This window comes from Neofelis nebulosa, chromosome 9 (genome assembly GCF_028018385.1).
Source record: "Neofelis nebulosa isolate mNeoNeb1 chromosome 9, mNeoNeb1.pri, whole genome shotgun sequence".
Lineage (NCBI taxonomy): Eukaryota > Metazoa > Chordata > Mammalia > Carnivora > Felidae > Neofelis > Neofelis nebulosa.
Genome location: NC_080790.1, coordinates 20923604 through 20941759, shown reverse-complemented (window position 1 = coordinate 20941759; position 18156 = coordinate 20923604). Strand labels below are relative to the sequence as shown.

The window sequence follows — 18156 nt, the reverse complement described above, 5'->3', positions numbered from 1 at the left end:
GGCTCTTACGTCTGCTTACCTCATTACTGTTTTTGCTTTCTAAACAAAATCATACACTTAAGGGCAGAGACCGTGTTCTATCTTCCCATACCAATATCAAAAAGAGAATCGTGGGCCTCATCCTAGACGTACAAAACAGAGACAGTTGGAGTGAATGGGGAAGCATTAAAAACACTCCCGGGGGCTCCTATCAACATCGCAGTAGGAGAAAACTACTCATTACCCTGCCAGCAGAGATCATCTCGTCAACATTTATCTCTACTAATAACACCCTAATACGGGATCAAGCGTTTTCTCTCTATAAAACAAAGCTGTTGCTGATGGTTCACAAAAAAGGAAATACTTTTTTTCGGACAAGAGGATGGTCACTGCCGCAGCAATGCTCGGCCCTCCAGCGCGGGAGCCCACCGCGGTGCCCCCGGGGAGTCTGCTGCGTTCGGTGGCAGCTGGCCTTCGGCAGAGTCCAGCGCTGTCAGCCGCAGAGGGACCATGACCCTATGACCGTGGCGTCTCTTTGGACACCAGGACGATGCTGCTTTAGTGCTCCAGAGAGTTCCGTTTTTTAAGCAGTTTCTTACCAAAGGTAGTTCTTGAACTTTCTGCCCCTCTGATACTCAGTTTGCTATTTTGCATTGTTTTCAGAAGTAATCCTCCAACTCCATGAATAAATGAAAACCAAGCCACACAGTTGGAAATCAAGTTTTGTTTTTATATGAACAGAAGTAGACCATCTAGAAATATTTCAGTTTATTTAAATTGTTAAGTAGAATATGAAACCGAATTTGTAGCTAGTACCAGAGAATGGACTTAACTGTTTGGTGTTTAATGAGAACAGCTTCTACACAGGATCCCAAGAGACTTACAGAAAAAGGGGCAAAGCCCTAATATTAAGCAAATAAAACTCATGTTTCAAACAGGTTATACAAAAATTGATTTATACTCCATTTCCCTTTTTTTTTGATATTTAGAAAGTGCAGATTTAACAAAAGGTAGCCATATCCTTTCTATGTACAATGCCGATTATAATTATGCAAACAACAAAACTGTCAGTCTGTTACCCAAAAATCCCAGTGTTTAGCTCTCAAACCTTAAGTCACTGAATTGAATAAGGATTAAAGAGGGTTAAAAAATAAAAAAGCTATTGCCACATTCCAGATAAAGGAAAGCAACACATACATTAAAATTAATCTAACGACAGTAGGTTTAACTTATAACTTTTCGAGAAGCTTAACCTCATTTCATTATTATTTTTAGTGGAAAATTAGGGACTATTTGGCAATGCTGCTTTTACTAGTAAACAATGATAAAGTCAAGTGAAGGAAAAAACCTAAGAACAACCACCAGTGAGGCATATAAAATTGTTTTTAGGGCACTATCTGAAAAATTCATGGATGTTCAGAGCAGATACGTCCCTATGTTGGTGATGTGAGCCAAGAGGGCATTAAAATGCTACCCACGACACAGAAAGACTTTTCAATGGAAGCTGCTGTCCTAAACTCAGCCTCTGCTAGAAATGAATCATGCTATTCACAATTATTTCAACAAAGGTATCATCTTAGGATGCTAGCAGCGTGGCAAACTTAACTTACCCTATCCTGATGATAAGCAATGAAGCGAAACTAGAAAAACGAAGTGAAAAAGGACAGGGTTAGAGACAGCCGGAGATCTGATCTGTACATGAAAAGCCTTTTGTTGTCCTTTTCCCAAATCCATGGTAATACAAGTTTTCCAAAGGGATGTGAAGATAGGACTTCAAATTAACAATACTCTAAAGTACTTCTAATCTTAAGGTAAAGACAACTTAACACTGAAAAAGTGTTCTTCAAAGGCCAAATCTCAGTATATTTGGCAAACATGTTAATAAATTTCACTCCTCCTTCCCACCTTAAAAAAAAACCAACCAAACAAACAAACAAAAAAACAAAACAAAACAAAAAACATAACTTTTACTGGGCTACCAAACTGCTAGAGGAGTTGCCAAAATGGAGACTCTTCAAATTTAGGTTAAGAGATTTATTCTAGGAAAGTGAATAGGCTATACACCTAATTAGAAAGACAAACCACAACACCCTCCAAACACTAGTGCATGCAATTAACTCTTCCATTTCATAAACTCAATGGATAGAAAGGGAACAGAGAGGGAAGAGGAGCATGAAGTAAAAGAGCTGATGAAGGAACCTGGGGCAGAAGTTTTAGGGGAAAGAGAAAATGAGGGAAAGACATTAGATAGTAGTAGGCAGTTAGAATTTCTCTTTCAGTTTACTTAGCAAGTTAAATCAGTACTTTATGTTAAACTTGAAAAACCTACTAGTTTGCCCCTTTCATTTTGAAATAACTCATACCATCGGGTGGTGGTGGGGGCGGGGGAGCAAATAAAGCAGCATGCAGGAAGACAGCGAGGAGAAAGTGGCCAAACAGAAGAACTGGTGGCAGGAACAGTTTGAAGTATCAAGGCCACTTGAAATTAAGACTCAGCAAACCAAAGCTATCATTTCTGCATTACCCTTTGTCCTCAAGTTAACTACTTTGAAAATTATAGCCAAGCAAACCACAAACATCTGAATGGTTTATGTTTGGATGATATGTATGTCTCCTGCACATGCTTCCACCAAAACAAAACGAAACAGAACAGAACAAAACAAAAAACAAAACAAAACAAAAGAAAAACCAAAGCGGTTCCTTTCCACATAAGGCACAGGACAAAATTAATCCCATTTATATATTCAAGGCGAAAATGAGTGTTTTCCTGGCTTTTGTTTCTTTTGCTATCACATGTCTATAGATTATAGGGACTCAAGCACATTATCCATGACAGAAAATTCCACTGTTGTACAAAATAAAATTGTTAATTCTAACTTTTATTCTTATACAATTTGCAGAATAGAGTTGAAATGATTGCTATAGGTTTTAATGTTGATAAGAAGAACTGGACTATAATACAACTGAAATGCAGTGGTGAGCTGAGCAAGTACATTTAAAAATGAAGTCACAGACATGATTTTTCTATACATTTTTTTTTTGGAAGAAAATTATAAAGTCAGCAAGCAGTCACAGATGAAAGAACAAATAAAATAGGTGGACTGGATAATTAAGATGAGGAACAAAAGTATCTGTTTCGAGTTAAAAATGGACAGAGTGGTTTATTTTGCAGCAAGAGGAGCCAACAGGGTGGTGGATGGCAACTGACGGAACAGGAGGATGTTCAGCAACATTTGCTCTTCCAGCCTGTCACGCCTCCTCCACTGCTGATATCTACATTCTCACTGTTGGGCTCTTTTACAGGGGTCTGGAACACACACACAAGGAAAGTAACCCATGAATAAACACTGCTATGAAAAAATCAAGATTCAACACAAATATTCTCATAAATGTAACAAAACGTAATTACGGTCACATAAGATAGGTGTTCTCTCCCACGCAAAAAGTAAAGATTTGGCAGCTTTGTTTCTGATCTACATTTTGCCTGCTCACTCCAAGCTGTGAATGTCTAGAGGCCTCCTGGCATCCTTTTAATAAAGCTTCCAATATCCCTTCTGCTGTCTGCACAGAGGTTTTTCTTAGCCCTGACCCCTGAGTGTTTAGGGCTTAAAAAGCATTATCAGGCAAATGTATAAAACCAATGTTGGGTCGAGTCTAACCTCAGAGAAGTGAACCACCCCTTTTCTGTCTAGTTAACTTGACTTTTGAGACTGAAGCTTGTGATACCTTACCATACCTTTAAAAAGGCAGTCTCAACAATGATATGCTAACATTAAGTGGAAGGAAATGGGTGGGGCAGAACACAAAGTTGTAGAATTCATATTAAAGATGGACACAGAAAAAAGTCAAAAGGAGAGACATCAAATGTCAACAGCAGTAACCTTTAGGTAGTGGGGTTGAGTGATTTTATTTTTTCTATGAATACTCCTGTATTTCCCCAATATCCTAAATAGTACTTTTAAAATCGTAAGAATATCATCTTCTCAATGGACAGCCTACACTGTATGTATGAAAGGAACATTTTTTAGCAACAGCTTGTATTTAGTAAAGTATACAATTTTTTTTGTTTTTTTAATGTTTACTTTTGATAGAGACAGAACACGAGCAGGGGAGGGGCAGAGAGAAAGGGAGACACAGAATCTGAAGCAGGCTCCAGGCTCTGAGCTGTCAGCACAGAGCCTGACACAGGGCTCGAACTCACGAACCACAAAATCATTACCTAGTCGAAGTCAGATGCTTAACCGACTGAGCCACCAAATCTTAACTGTGCTTAGTATATAATATGAAACTATCAGATCAAAATCTAGAATGTAATACTCCCAGAAGGCTCCCTTATATCCCTTTCTAGCCAGTACTACCCTACTAAAGGTAACCAGTACTCTCATTTCTGTCACCGGAGATTAGGTATTTTTCTGTTCTTGACCTTCATATACACGGAACCATGTTTTATGTATTCTTTTATGCATGACTCCCTTTACTCAGTATCAGTCTGGGAAATGTATCCAGATTGTTTTGTGTGTTAACAGTAGTTCATCATGAGTAAAAATTTAAAAGCTAGGATGTAACTGGGAATATATTCTCTCCTAGAAACAATATAAAGTTAAGGTAACCCAGGGGGGGAAACAAAATATTTTAAAGGCATGTAGCCCAAGAGAAACCTGCTTAACTAATACTGAGGTGAAATTTCAACTTGCACTTTGAGGTCACCTACCTATTCTCACTGCTTTATGGGATTCTTCTCATTGTACGTTACAGCTACAAGCTTTGCATTTAAAAAACCTTTGTGAGTTTTCCTGAACTAACTTTATTCCTATTGCAGATCTTGAGAAAAATGAACAGAAGAGAAAGAGGCCAGTCAGCACCTCGCCCATAGCAGAAGAATATGACTGCACAGGAAATACTCTTTCTCTGGTAACTTCCAGGTGTGGGTCAGTTAAAAGTACATGGGTGCTTAAAAACAAACAAACATGGGTGCTTGTAAGCAGGGAGGTCACTATATCTATTTACTTAGCACTTCATTCACAGTCCATCCCTTCACAATTTAACTTAGAGCCTTGAAAGAGACTCCCTAAAAAAGGGAATTATTCTATGCAGAGCAAAACATTTTAGAGCCAAAAGTATTAATCAAGTTTATTAAGTACAACTCCAAGCTGTTCCCAGCCAAGAATAAGAGAAAGGCCAATAACTACATTTAAAAAGTGAGGGGAAGAATAAAACAAGTTTACAGAAAAGGATATACAAAAGTGATTGTTAAACAGATCTTTAAAAATGCTCACCTTACTCATAAGAGAGCTGCAAATTAAATCCACCTTTGTTTCTTGTTTTTAAACCTGTCAGGTTGGGGAAGATCTGAAGGTCTTACAACCCACTATGTGGTCAGAGTGTGAGTAAACAGACGTCCCCATACACTGCTAGCAGGAGTGTTAATGGGTACAACCCTCAGGACAGCATGTGGTGCCATGTATCACAATTATTAAAAAACACATATATTTTCTCTTTGGCCACTTCCAGGTATCTGTCCTTCATATATTTGCACATAATCATGTACTTACAAAATGATTTAAATACAGGATTATTCACTGCAATACAATTTATGAGATCATAAGGTTGAAAATCACTCAAATGTCCTTGAGAAAACAAACCTGTTTAATTATGACAAATCAACTCAAGGGAGTAGCATTCAATTATTTAAAAAGTGGACTTTACGTATACATTTAAAGTGCCAAACAGTGTACACATTGCCTTACCCAAAGAGTGGGAATAAAAATATATTCATATTAACACCTATATTAATAACTAAGAGGTTAAACTGGTTACCTGTGGGGGAGAAATGAGGAGTTGGGGGAATGCAGTGGGAAACTTCTCTGCACTTTCACTCTCTTTATTTTAAATGTTTGAACCATGAGAATGAATTACCTAGTCTAATAATTAAGTTAAAAAATGGTTTAAATTGCTTTCACTCTGAAGTTAATTTTTCTTGGAGCACCTGGGTGGCTCAGCCAGTTGCGTGTCCGACTTCAGCTCAGGTCATGATTTCGTGATTCATGGGTTCAAGCCCCACATCAGGCTCCATGGTGACAGTGCGGAGCCTGCTTGGGATTCTCTCTCTCTTTCTGCCCCTATCCCGCTTGCTCTCTCTGTCTCTCTCTCAAGCATCACTCCTGTTTCCCATATTCCAATGTAAAACAAGTTCATGTTTGATGTTTTAACTCATAACCTGACCACAATGAAAAGCATTATGTATGTGCATAGAAAAAAAAATGCAACCTCACATTTGGGCCTGCCTACATGGGGAAGACTCCAGACTGAGATCTTTATTGGTGTATCCATACTTTTGAGCCTTTAATATGAGAACAAGGAAAACCTATTTCATAGGAAAACAGATTATATGATTATATAAGCATTTTTTAAAAATGACAACATTAGTGAGAAGTTGAGGGCTACAGTATGGACAGAAAGAAATCAGAAACCATGGAGAAAACTAAAAAATCCAGAAAGAGAACACAAAAGAATATTAACAAGTGTTATGGTAAATCTTATGGGTACTGGAATAATTTTTCACTGTGACCCACAAAGCTCTGAAATACAAAGTATATTATCACTAACTTAAAAAGTATTTTGTGGGGCACCTAGGCAGCTCAGTCCATCTTCATGATCTCGCGGTTCACAAGTTCAAGCTCTGCGTTGGGCTCTGTGCTGACACCTCAGAGCCTGGAGCCTGCTTTGGATTTTGTGTCTCCCTCTGTCTCTGCCCCTCCTCTGCTCGCGCATGCTCACGTATGGTCGCATGCGCGTGCGCTCTCTCTCTCTCTCTCTCTCAAAAATAAGTATTTAAAAAAATTTTTAAAAATATTTTTCTATCCCTGTTATTCCCTTCATTTAAGTAAAAATGCAAACATTTTGGGGTGCCTGGGTGGTTCCATTGGTTAGTTAACTGTCTGACTCCGGGTTTCGGCTCAGATAAGGATCTCCCAGTTTATGAGTTTGAGCCCTGCACTGGTCTCTGTGCTGACACTGTGGAGCCTGCCTGGGATTCTCCCTCCCCCACCCTCTCCGCCCCTTCAGTGCTTGTGCTTTGTCCTTCTCAAAATAAATAAACTTTAAATTAAAAAGTACAAACATTTTTCCTTATCCACCTAGTATTTTAATTTCATAACTGGTTTTTCTTATTTTTTAAATTTACTGTTTTTCTTCTTTTTGATGCTACTGTAAATGGAATTATATCTTCATTTTTGTTAGTTTGTTTTACAGTCACTCTGAATAGCAATAACTGATGACTTTTTTCCAGTTTGAACACACAATTATAGTTGACAACTACATTTTGCTATATACAAAAGTAAGTTGTTTGATTTCTCTGAAATTTCACTAGATCTGTTTTTGAGATACCATTTCTATTACGCCTTATGTTTTATATATACATATGTATATATACACACACACATAAATTATATATACATAAATGATAAATTCCGGGATTGGTTTTTTGAAAAAAAATATTTCAATTATAAAAATAGAAAAGTTACCAGAGCAATTAAATTTTCTCCTATACAATGCTTGCTTCTCCTATAGGATTTGTGTAAAAACAGATTTGTTCTGTTTTTATGTGCATTTAAATGTATTATAGAGGGGCGCCTGGGTGGCTCAGTCGGTTAAGCGGCCGACTTCGGCTCAGGTCATGATCTCACGGTCTGTGAGTTCAAGCCCCACGTCGGGCACTGTGCTGACAGCTCAGAGCCTGGAGCCTGTTTCAGATTCTGTGTCTCCCTCTCTCTGACCCTCCCCCGTTCATGCTCTCTCTCTGTCTCAAAAATAAATAAACGTTAAAAAAAAAAATTTTAAATGTACTATAGAGTGAATAGAGAACTCAGGATTCATAACCAAATCTGTGTATTGTATCTAACCATCTGAGGAAAAATATGAAAATCAGATTTCCCAATTTTGCTACAAGTTACTTGTAGTGGTGAGTTTCACAAATTAAACCCAGAAACTAATCTTGAGGCAAAGTTAATTCCCTGAGATTACATTTTATCAATTTTTAACACATCACAGATTGAAATGATTGGCTAAAAGAAATATAGAGATGGATTTACTGTATTTATTCAGTATATAACAGATATGTGCCCTTTACTGGCACATCTGAGAAATGACTATATAGAAAAAAAATGATTCTGTACAAATCACCATTAGCTTAAATTTTAAGAAATTACCTATGGAAATGCAAAGAATGTATAAGAGAAATGAGTCCAAAAGTAAACAAAAGAGCCATAACACCATGGACCAGACAAAAAGTTGAAAAAAGGAGCATGAAATTAGGGACCTGAGAGTCAGTGTGGGAGTTCAGAACAGTGTTACCACTGACCAGAAGCCACAGATTTCTAGTGGCTCTCTGTTCTCCCCAGGTCCTACTTCACTTTGGAGGGTTAGATGTTGGTGATAGGTAAACAGTTACGAACAATACCACCCAAATCTAATTTCTGTATGTTAATCTAGTACTTCAAAAAAGACTAAATGCTCAATTGTGACACTGGCACCTTAGAATTAAAAAGTAAAAATACGATCTTACCTTTCGAAGGATATCTTCAGCTAATGTGAGAAAAGCCTTTTCGATGTTTATATTTGCTTTTGCACTAGTCTCAAAAAATCTAATACCATGCTCCCTTGCAATCTAAAACAGAAGCAAAATGTCATCATAAAATTATCAAGCATAGGGTGCTGACTGCTGACGTTAGTATCCTGGAGGAAAAAATATTATTCTAAAGGCAGCAGTCTCTACTAGGTTATATAAAACGAAGTTATTTCAATGGGTCAAGATTCAAATGGTCAAGTTCTTTCAAAAATAAGTAAGTAAACAAAAATACTAAAAGAATCCTCTTCTCACTTCAGGAGTCTACTTCAGATAGCCTAAGTGAGGTACTTAAAGTCTGAAGTTAAAAAATTGAGAACCTCTTTGTAATTTAAATAAGGTTAACAATACTACCACCACAGGTTTGATTCTCCCATACATGTTGGACATGCACTGAAAAAATTCCCTCAAAGGATAAACTATTGTTTCCCACAGCATTTATAAAACATTGTGAATAGCTCAGCATCCTCCATTACCAGTAGCAGCCAATCGAAAGCAACACCATCTTTACAAAGAAAGCATATTAGTTTCATTCAGAGCTTTTTACCTGTTCTCCTTTTCCTTTAGGTACAACTCTTTTATCATCCATATCACATTTGTTTCCTAGTAACATTCTTTCCACATCTTCATTGGCATGCTACAATGGAAAAAATTTTAAATTTACACACCACCACCAATTATAGCTTAATATTCTCTAAAAATGACTTTATTTTTCTCAATTTTCAGTGTCATTTTTATAATCTGAAAGTTTTAAAGCAATCATCCTGAAATCATCCCCATGCTAAGGCCTACACAAATTCATAAATTACTTAGAAAAAGAAACACAATCCCTAATATTGCTGTCAAATATTATTTTCCCCCAATAAGAGGCTGTATAGTTTCTAATATATTCTCACCAAAAGAGAAGATTTAGGCAAAAGATCTGAAACTGGAATCTCTTATGCATAATCTAAATCCAAGAAGGATGATGATTTTGGAGAATATGTATTACCGTGTAGATGCCTTAATTATAAATTCTATAAAGCCCTTAAAATCTCAAAAAGCTATACTGCTAGGGTGCCTGGGAGGCTCAGTCACTCTTGACTTCAGCTCAAGTTATGATCTCACCATGGTCTGAGAGATTGAGCCCCGCTCTAGGCTCTGTGCTGACAGCACAGTGCCTGCTTGGGATATTCTCTCTCCCTCTTTGCCCCTCCCCTACTTGCACATGCTCTTTCTCTCAAAATAAACATTAAAAAAAAAAAAAAAAAGCTATACTGCTAGAGCACTGAAATCCTAATAACATCTTTTGCACAAATAGAAAAACTCATCCCTAAAATTCATATGTAATCTCAAGGGACCCTAAACAGCCAAAAATGATCTTGAAAAAGTACAAAGTTGGAAGATTCATACTTACTTCCTGACTTCAAAACTTATTACAAAGCTACAATAATCAAAACAGTGTGTGCCACTGGCATAAAAAAACATACGCAAATAAAACAGAATCCAGAGCCAAGAAATAACCCCTTGCATGCATCTGACAAGTGCTCTGACAAGAGTACCAAGCCCATTCAATGGGGGAAAGAAGTCTTTTCAACAAATAGTGTTGGGCATACCAAATATCAATAAGCAAAAGAATGAAGTTGGGACCCCCAACTTACACCATATACAAAACTAAATTCAAAGTGGATCAAAGGCCTAAATATAAGACCTAAAACTGTAAAACCCATAAAAGAAAATACAGGGGAACAAGTTTTATGACACTGGATTTGTTAATGGTTTCTTGGATACGACACCAAAAGTATAGACAACAAAAGGAAAAAAAGGCAAATTAATATTTCATCAAAATTAAAAACTTGTGTGTGTCAAAGGTCGCTACCAGAGTGAAAAGGCAACCAACCCCCGGAATACCAAAAGTATTTGCAAATCATCTATCTTTGGCCCAACACACCTTTCTTTCCCTGAATGTCTCTGCAGCCAAGGTACAGGTTTTCTAGATAACGAAGTAATTTGAGATTTGATTGGTCTTAAATTCGAACCCATCACATTCTTTTTGACTAGCCCCATTCTTTTCTGGGTCACTTGTACTCATTTCTTCAGGTCTCAGCATAAATGTCATTCCTTATATCAAGAGGATTTGGGGGCGCCTGGGTGGCGCAGTCGGTTGAGCGTCCAACTTCAGCCAGGTCACGATCTCGCGGTCCGTGAGTTCGAGCCCCGTGTCAGGCTCTGGGCTGATGGCTCGGAGCCTGGAGCCTGTTTCCGATTCTGTGTCTCCCTCTCTCTCTGCCCCTCCCCCGTTCATGCTCTGTCTCTCTCTGTCCCAAAAATAAATAAAAAACGTTGAAAAAAAAAATTAAAAAAAAAAAAAAAAAAAAGAGGATTTGGCTATTCAGGGTCCCTTCCATTTCCATATGAATTTTATCTTCCAATTCATAAACACGAAGTATGTTTCCAATTACTCAGATCTTCTTTAATTTCTTATAACATTTTTTCAGTATTTAAGTCTTGTACCTGTCTGGTTACATTTTTCATAACTAGTTTTCCTCTTTGTTTTTTTAATTTATTGTTTTTCTTCTTTTTGATGCTACTGTAAATGCAATTATATCCTTAATTTCACTTCTGGATTTTTCACTGCTCGTGTATAGAAATACAACTGACTTTTGTATACTGATCTTATTTCCTCCAAGCTTACTGAGCGTGTTTATTGGTTCTAACAGTTTTATTTTTTGGTGTATGTGTATGGACTCCTTAGGACTTTCTATATACAAAATCTCATTATTTACAAATATAGTTTTACTTCCCAATCTGGGAGCCCCATTTTTTTCTTCTGCCTAATTGCCCTGGCTAGAACCTCCACTACAATTAAGAATTACAGGTGGCATACTTCTCATTTTCTTAGTTGCAGGGGGCAGGTATGATGTTGGCTGTGGGATTTTCACAAACATCTTTTTTTTATTAATCATTTTTGTTAATTTATTTATTATTGAGAGACAGAGAGACACACAGTGTGAGCTGGGGAGGGGCAGAGAGGGGGGGAGACACAGAATCCAAAGCAGGCTCCAAGGTCTCAGCTGTCAGCACAGAGCCCCACGCAGGGCTCAAACCCACAAACTGTGAGATCATGACCTGAGCCAAAGTCGGTCGCCTAACCAACTGAGCCACCCAGGCACCCCACACACATCTTTTATTAAGCTAAGGAGGTTCTCTCCTATTTCTAGTTTGTGGAGTGCTTTTATCATGAAAGGGTGTTGGTTCTTTGCCTCCTATCAATATGGTATATTACACTGATTGATTTCTTTTTTAAGTTTATTTTATTTTGAGAGAGAGAGAGAGTGGGGGGAGGGGGGAGAAAGAGAGAAAATCTCAAGCAGATTCCGCGCTGTAAGTGCAGAGATCAACAAGAGGCTTGAACTCAGAAACCAAACCGTGAGATCATGACCTGAGACAAAATCAGATGCTTAAACCAACTGAGCAACCCAGGTGCCCCTATACTGATTGATTTCTTATATTAAACCACCTTTGCATTCCTAAGTAAATTCCTCTTGATCATGATATATAATCCTTTAGAAAATGTTGTTGGATCGGGATGCCTGCGTGGCTCAGTTGATTGAGCGTCTGACTTGGGCGCAGGTCATGATCTCACCGTTCATGAGTTTGAGCCCCGCATCCGGCTCCAGGCTGACAGCTCAGAGCTTGGAACCTACTTCAGATTCTGTGTTTACCTCTCTCTCTCTGCCCCTCCCCTGCTCATGCTATGTATCTCTTTCTCACACAAAAATAAACATTAAAAAAAATTTTTTTTAAGTTTCCTTAAAAAAATAAAAATGTTGTTGGATCAGTTCAGCTTCTTTTCATTTAGTTAAAGCTTTAATTTCTACAAAAAAGTGAAAATTAGGCAGCACCATTCTTCTTTGAGATAAGAACTCCTTTAAAAAAAAAAAAACGTAGGGGCGCCTGGGTGGCGCAGTCGGTTAAGCGTCCGACTTCAGCCAGGTCACGATCTCGCGGTCTGTGAGTTCGAGCCCCGCGTCAGGCTCTGGGCTGATGGCTCGGAGCCTGGAGCCTGTTTCCGATTCTGTGTCTCCCTCTCTCTCTGCCCCTCCCCCGTTCATGCTCTGTCTCTCTCTGTCCCAAAAATAAATAAAAAACGTTGAAAAAAAAAAAAATTAAAAAAAAAAAAATGTGTATTTATTTTGAGAGAGAGAATGAGCAGTGGAGGCGCAGAGAAAGAAGGAGACAGAGAATCCCAAGCAGGCTCTGTGCTGTCAGTGCAGAGCCCAACACAGGGCTCAATCTCAAGAACTGAGAGATCATGACCTGAGCGGAAATCAAGTCTCAAGAGTCAGATGCTTAACAGACTGAGCCATCGAGGTGCTCCCACCAATATCTTAGATGGCTTATATATGTCAGTTACGTATCTTAACTCTCATGTTGGGAAACTTAAGCCATCCAGCCTTAAGTATGTAAGGCTGTAATATAATAAAAAACATATTTGGTCCTTCTCCCCTGGCACAGTACTCCTAATTTCCAGAGTGACAGATTGTCTTTTGTTATTCATAACAATGCCCTTTCTGCTTATCTAAGTTTATGCTAATGAAGACTAGGGCAGTGGGTGCCCACAGAGCTTCACAATGGAAGATGGTCACCAGAGGAACCAAACATGTAATTAAGGAATTGGAACTTCAGCCACTCCCCTACCTCCCATGAGGAGAAGGGACTAGAGATTAAGTTCAATCGCCAGAGGTCAATGATTTAAGTAACCATGCCTATACAGTAAAACCTAGATTAAACTCTGAAACAATGAAGTTACGGCACCTTCCAGGTTGAACAAATCAAAATGCCCAGAGGGTGCCATGTCCAGAGACGGCTTGGAAGCAGTGTTCCCCAACCCCAATACCTATATGCCTATGCATCACTTCCATTAGCTGTTCCTGTACTGTATCCTTTATAATAAAGTATTAAATGTAAATACAGCACTTTGAGTTCTGTGAGACATTCTAGCCAACTACTGAGCCAAAAGTGGGTCCTAGGAACTCCCAAATTTGTAGCCAAGTCAGAGAGAAGTGAGGGTAGCCTGGGGAACCAGGATTTAACATTTGAAGGAAGGGCAGTCTTGTGTGACTGAGTCCTTAAACTTGTGGAGCCAGAATGGCATTGAACTGTAGGACATCCAGTTCATGTCACAGAATTCAGAAAACTGGTTGCTGTTAAAACAACACTGCACAGTCTCTTTATAAACTGCTCCTACTACACATGCTACTTGGCTGAATCATAAAATAAAGGCTAAAAGAAATCGAAAATGGAGCCTTTTGTGTCAAAAATCTGTGAACTGTTAACTGATTATTAAATACTAACAGGCTTCTCCTTGAAGATTTATTGTAGCGATGGAAAAGGTAGTAATGAGCTGTTAGGACTGGTACCATTGAAGATACCATGATCTTGTGTCTAATGCTGGCTTAAGCCTTGATCTTCATGTACCTAGCCAAAAATGCTTTAAAGAGTTATTAGTCTTAATGAAATTAAAAGTCTAGAAGGCAGCAGTAAGACATGAAAAATAATTTCAACAAGAAGCTACCTATGCTGCAGCACAGAAGCAGACATGCTTTGACACATATTTTACCTTATAAAAACTGACATCTTCACATGCAATGGTATGGTTCTATTTTCTTGGTTAGGTTTTTAACACATTACTACTCTGTATCTTTCAAAATGTCTAGAAGTGATATGACCTTTCTGTTGTTTTTAAATTACTACTGAAAAAGGTAGTAGTTCATTCATTCATTCAATAAAAATTCATTGAGAAATAATTCATTTAGAGAGAGCTGTGTAAAACCACTGGTAGCTTCTATGTGGGGCCATCTTAGAAGATGGCTGCATAAAGGTTTTGGGTAAGTCAGTAATTGCCTTGGACAGGGTTCTAGACAGACCCAAAACTTTAAGACAAAGGTAGGCAAAATGTAACATTAACCTTTAAAAAGGAGAAATAACTAATAAAGACAGTACATTATATACTAAACACCAATTAGAATATTTATTCTTAACACAAAAATGTGTCTTTATAAGGGGTTTATACAATTTTTAGGTCTTACCTCATCTATGTTTCTAAGCCATTTGCTGATGTTTTCAAAACTTTTACCATTGGTGATGTCATATACTAGCATGATACCCATTGCTCCTCTGTAGTAGGAGGTTGTGATGGTGTGAAATCGTTCCTGGCCTGCCGTATCCCTGAAATAAACAGCAATAATTTGTATTGAGCATTTTGATATTACTACATTCTAGATAAAGGGCAAAACAGAATGGTTTGGTAAGAAAAACACAAAAATCCATTATATGCCACAAAGCAAAACTGAACCACTCATTTAATTCTTAGATGTTAATAATTCTGGTTTATTCTTAAGAATAAATATATATAACTTTTTTTTTAGTTAAAGAATTTAATGACCTACCTATACTGGATGAAAATCTGGAAGGGAAAACAGTAGAAGAATGACATGTAAAACTCTTGGGAAATTACTGTAATATGAACACCAGCAAGTGTAATAAAAACTCTTAAAATTCTGTTTTATTCAGTGATCTAGTTCCATCATGTAATACAAAAGCATGTGGAATGTCTAGAACATTAAAGGACTACACCATAGTGCAGCCACATTTACCCATTTAGAATCATTTACAAAATGTTATAAAGATAACTTCATTTTTAAGTTAACAAGATGGAAATACGTAAATAGTATTTTTCAGTTCTTTCATGTCAGAGATCTAAGATCTGTATTTTGCTCCTGTAATTTCCCCCTTATTTGCATCACCTATTTCTTCCTTTTATAGATCATTCTCATCAGCATACATACTTGCTTTAGTATCCCCTATCTTTCTTTTGAAGTTAATTTTATTTAAGAGAGAGAGAGAGAGAGAGGGAGGGAGGGAGGGAGGGAGGAAGGGAGGGAGGGAGGGAGGGGCAGAGGCTGAGCAGGGGAGGGACAGAGAGAGAGAGAGAGAGAGAGAGAGAGAGAGAGAGGGAATGAATGAATGAATGAATGAATGAATGAATGAATATGAATATCCCAAGCAGGCTCCGTGCTGTCAGCACAGCTCCCCAATGTGGAGCTTGAACTCACGAACTGTGAGATGACCTGAGCCAAAATCAAGTTTCAGACACAACCAACTGAGCTACCCAGGTGCCCCCTCTTTTTTTGTTTAAAGTTTTATTTAAACTTTATTTATTTTGAGAGAAAGCACGGGCAGGAGAAGGCAGAGAGAGGGAATCCCAAGCAAGCTCCACACTATGAGCACAGAGCCTGACACGAGGGTCAAACCCACAAACTGTTGAGATCATGACCTGAGCTGAAATCAAGAGTCAGACACTCAACCAACTAACTGAGCCACCAGGTGGGCCCCTTATCTTTCGTAAAAAAGTAAAATTAAAACAAAAAAACCCACTCTCAACCCTACATCTCTTCAACTAACATCACATTTCTGTTCCCCTCCCCAGTGAACTTTCTTTTTAAAATAATTACAGGCTCACTGGAAGTTACAAAAATGTATTCTTGTGTATCCTTCACCCAGCTCTCCCCAATGGTAACATCATACACCATCTCACAAAAGCAAAACGAAGAAAGTTACATTGGTACAATCAAATGACCTTATTTAGAGTTTTTTTTTTTAACATGCATGTGCACATGCATGTATTAGTTCTCTGCAATTGTATCACATGTATAGATATGTGTAATCGCCACCAGAAACAAGATAGAAAATTGTTGCATCGCCTTTCCATCTCCTATAGTCCTACACCCTGGCCAATTATGTTTTCCGTATCTATAATTTTGTCATTTCCAGAATGTTATATAAATGTAATCATGCTGTATACAACCTTTTGAAATGGTCGTTTTTCACTTTTTTTAACCATAAATCTCTTTGAGATCCACCCACGTTGTTGCATATAATACAATCTGTTGTATCATAATCTGTTCTGTGCTATTACTGAATAGTATTCCATGGTATGGACATATCACAATACGTCTAATCACTCATCCATGGAAGGACATCTGGGTTGCTTCCAGTTTTGGGCCATTACAAATAAAGGTGCTATGAATACTTACGTATAAGTTCTTGTGTGGAAATTAAGTTTTCTTTTCTGTGGGATGAATATCCAGGAATGTGACTGCTGAGCCATATGATAAGTATATGTTTAACTTTATAAGAAACTGCCAAACTTTTCTAGAGTGGCTACACCACTTTATATTTTGACTAGCAATGTAACATAACACATCCGGTTTCTCTGCATCCATCAGCATTTGGTGTTGTCGCTCTATTTTTTAATCTAATAAATAGGTTGCGAGTGATACCTCATCATTTTAATTGGCATTTCTCTATGGCTAATGATGGTGAACATTTTTTCATGTAATTATTTGCCATCCATGTATCCCCTCTGGTGAAATGCTGTTCTTGTTTTCTGCCCATTTTCTAATTAGATTGCTTATTTTATTTTTTTAAACTGTCGCATGTTTAGGGTTCTGTACCCAGTTTTTTAATTCTCTTGACAGGGTCTTTTGTAGAGCAAAAGTTTCAAATTTTGAAACCTGGGGTGCCTGGGTGGCTCAGTCAGTTGAGCGTCCGACTTCAGCTCAGGTCATGATCTCACAGTTCGCGAGTTTGAGCCACGTCAGGCTCTGGGCTGACAGCTCAGAGCCTGGAGCCTGCTTCAGATTCTGTGTCTCCCTCTCTCTCTGCCCCTCCCTTGCTCATACTCTGTTCCTGTCTCTCAAAAATAAATAAATGTTAAAAAAAAATCTTAAAAAGTTTAAAACCAGCTTGTCTAGATCTAAAAAAAAAAAAAAAAAAAAAAAAAAAAAAAACAAAAACAAAAAAAAACCTCCCCAGCAAGGTTCTGCTCTTCTTCAAAGGGTCTCCAGAAACCACTGATAGCTAAATCCAGGATTTAGTTCCTTTTTGTATATTTTAACCATTCATCAGGATGCCATAAAATTGACCACCTTCTCATTTTAAAACATTTTATTCTCATGACTCTTCTGACACCACCTATTTCTGCTCTTAGCTCTATGGCACTGGCTGCTCATTCTCAGTTTCTCTGGCTAGCATTCTAACATTCAGAGATACACAGGCTGACAGTCCCCACAGAGTAGCCAGAGTGATCTTCTTTAAACTAATGCTGCCACTGTGCAAAACAGTCTGGCGGTTCCTCAAAATGTGAAACATACAGCTACCATATGATTCTGCAATTCTACTTCTTGGTACATACCCAAGAGAAATGAAAACATATGCCCACACAAAAACTCATACACGGATGTTCATAACATTATTCTTAATAGCCAAAAAGTAGAAACAATCTAAATGTCCGATAATTGATGGATAAATAAAATGTGATCTAGTCAGAGAATGGAATATTATTCAGCCACAAAACAGAATAAATTACTGATTATCTGCTTACAACATGGGTGAAACTTGATAACTGATACCATTATGTTAAGTGAAAGAAATCAGAAACAAAAGACCAGATAGTGTATGATTCCATTAATATGAAATGTTCACAACAGGAAAATCCACAGACATTTAGT

General features: G+C 37.8%; 1 protein-coding gene across 1 annotated transcript in view; it reads right to left on the bottom strand.

The window, feature by feature from the left end:
- Window positions 1-688: 688 nt before the first annotated feature.
- Window positions 689-18156, bottom strand: part of RAB10 (RAB10, member RAS oncogene family) — an 80858-nt gene continuing 63390 nt past the window's right edge. Inside the window, exons 3-6 of the mRNA XM_058682773.1 lie at window positions 14674-14812; window positions 9150-9239; window positions 8543-8644; window positions 689-3286 (exon numbers count right to left, since the gene is read on the bottom strand). Of these exons, the coding sequence (XP_058538756.1) occupies window positions 3203-3286; window positions 8543-8644; window positions 9150-9239; window positions 14674-14812 (415 nt within the window). The 3' untranslated portion in view covers window positions 689-3202. The remainder of the gene's footprint in view (window positions 3287-8542; window positions 8645-9149; window positions 9240-14673; window positions 14813-18156) is intronic.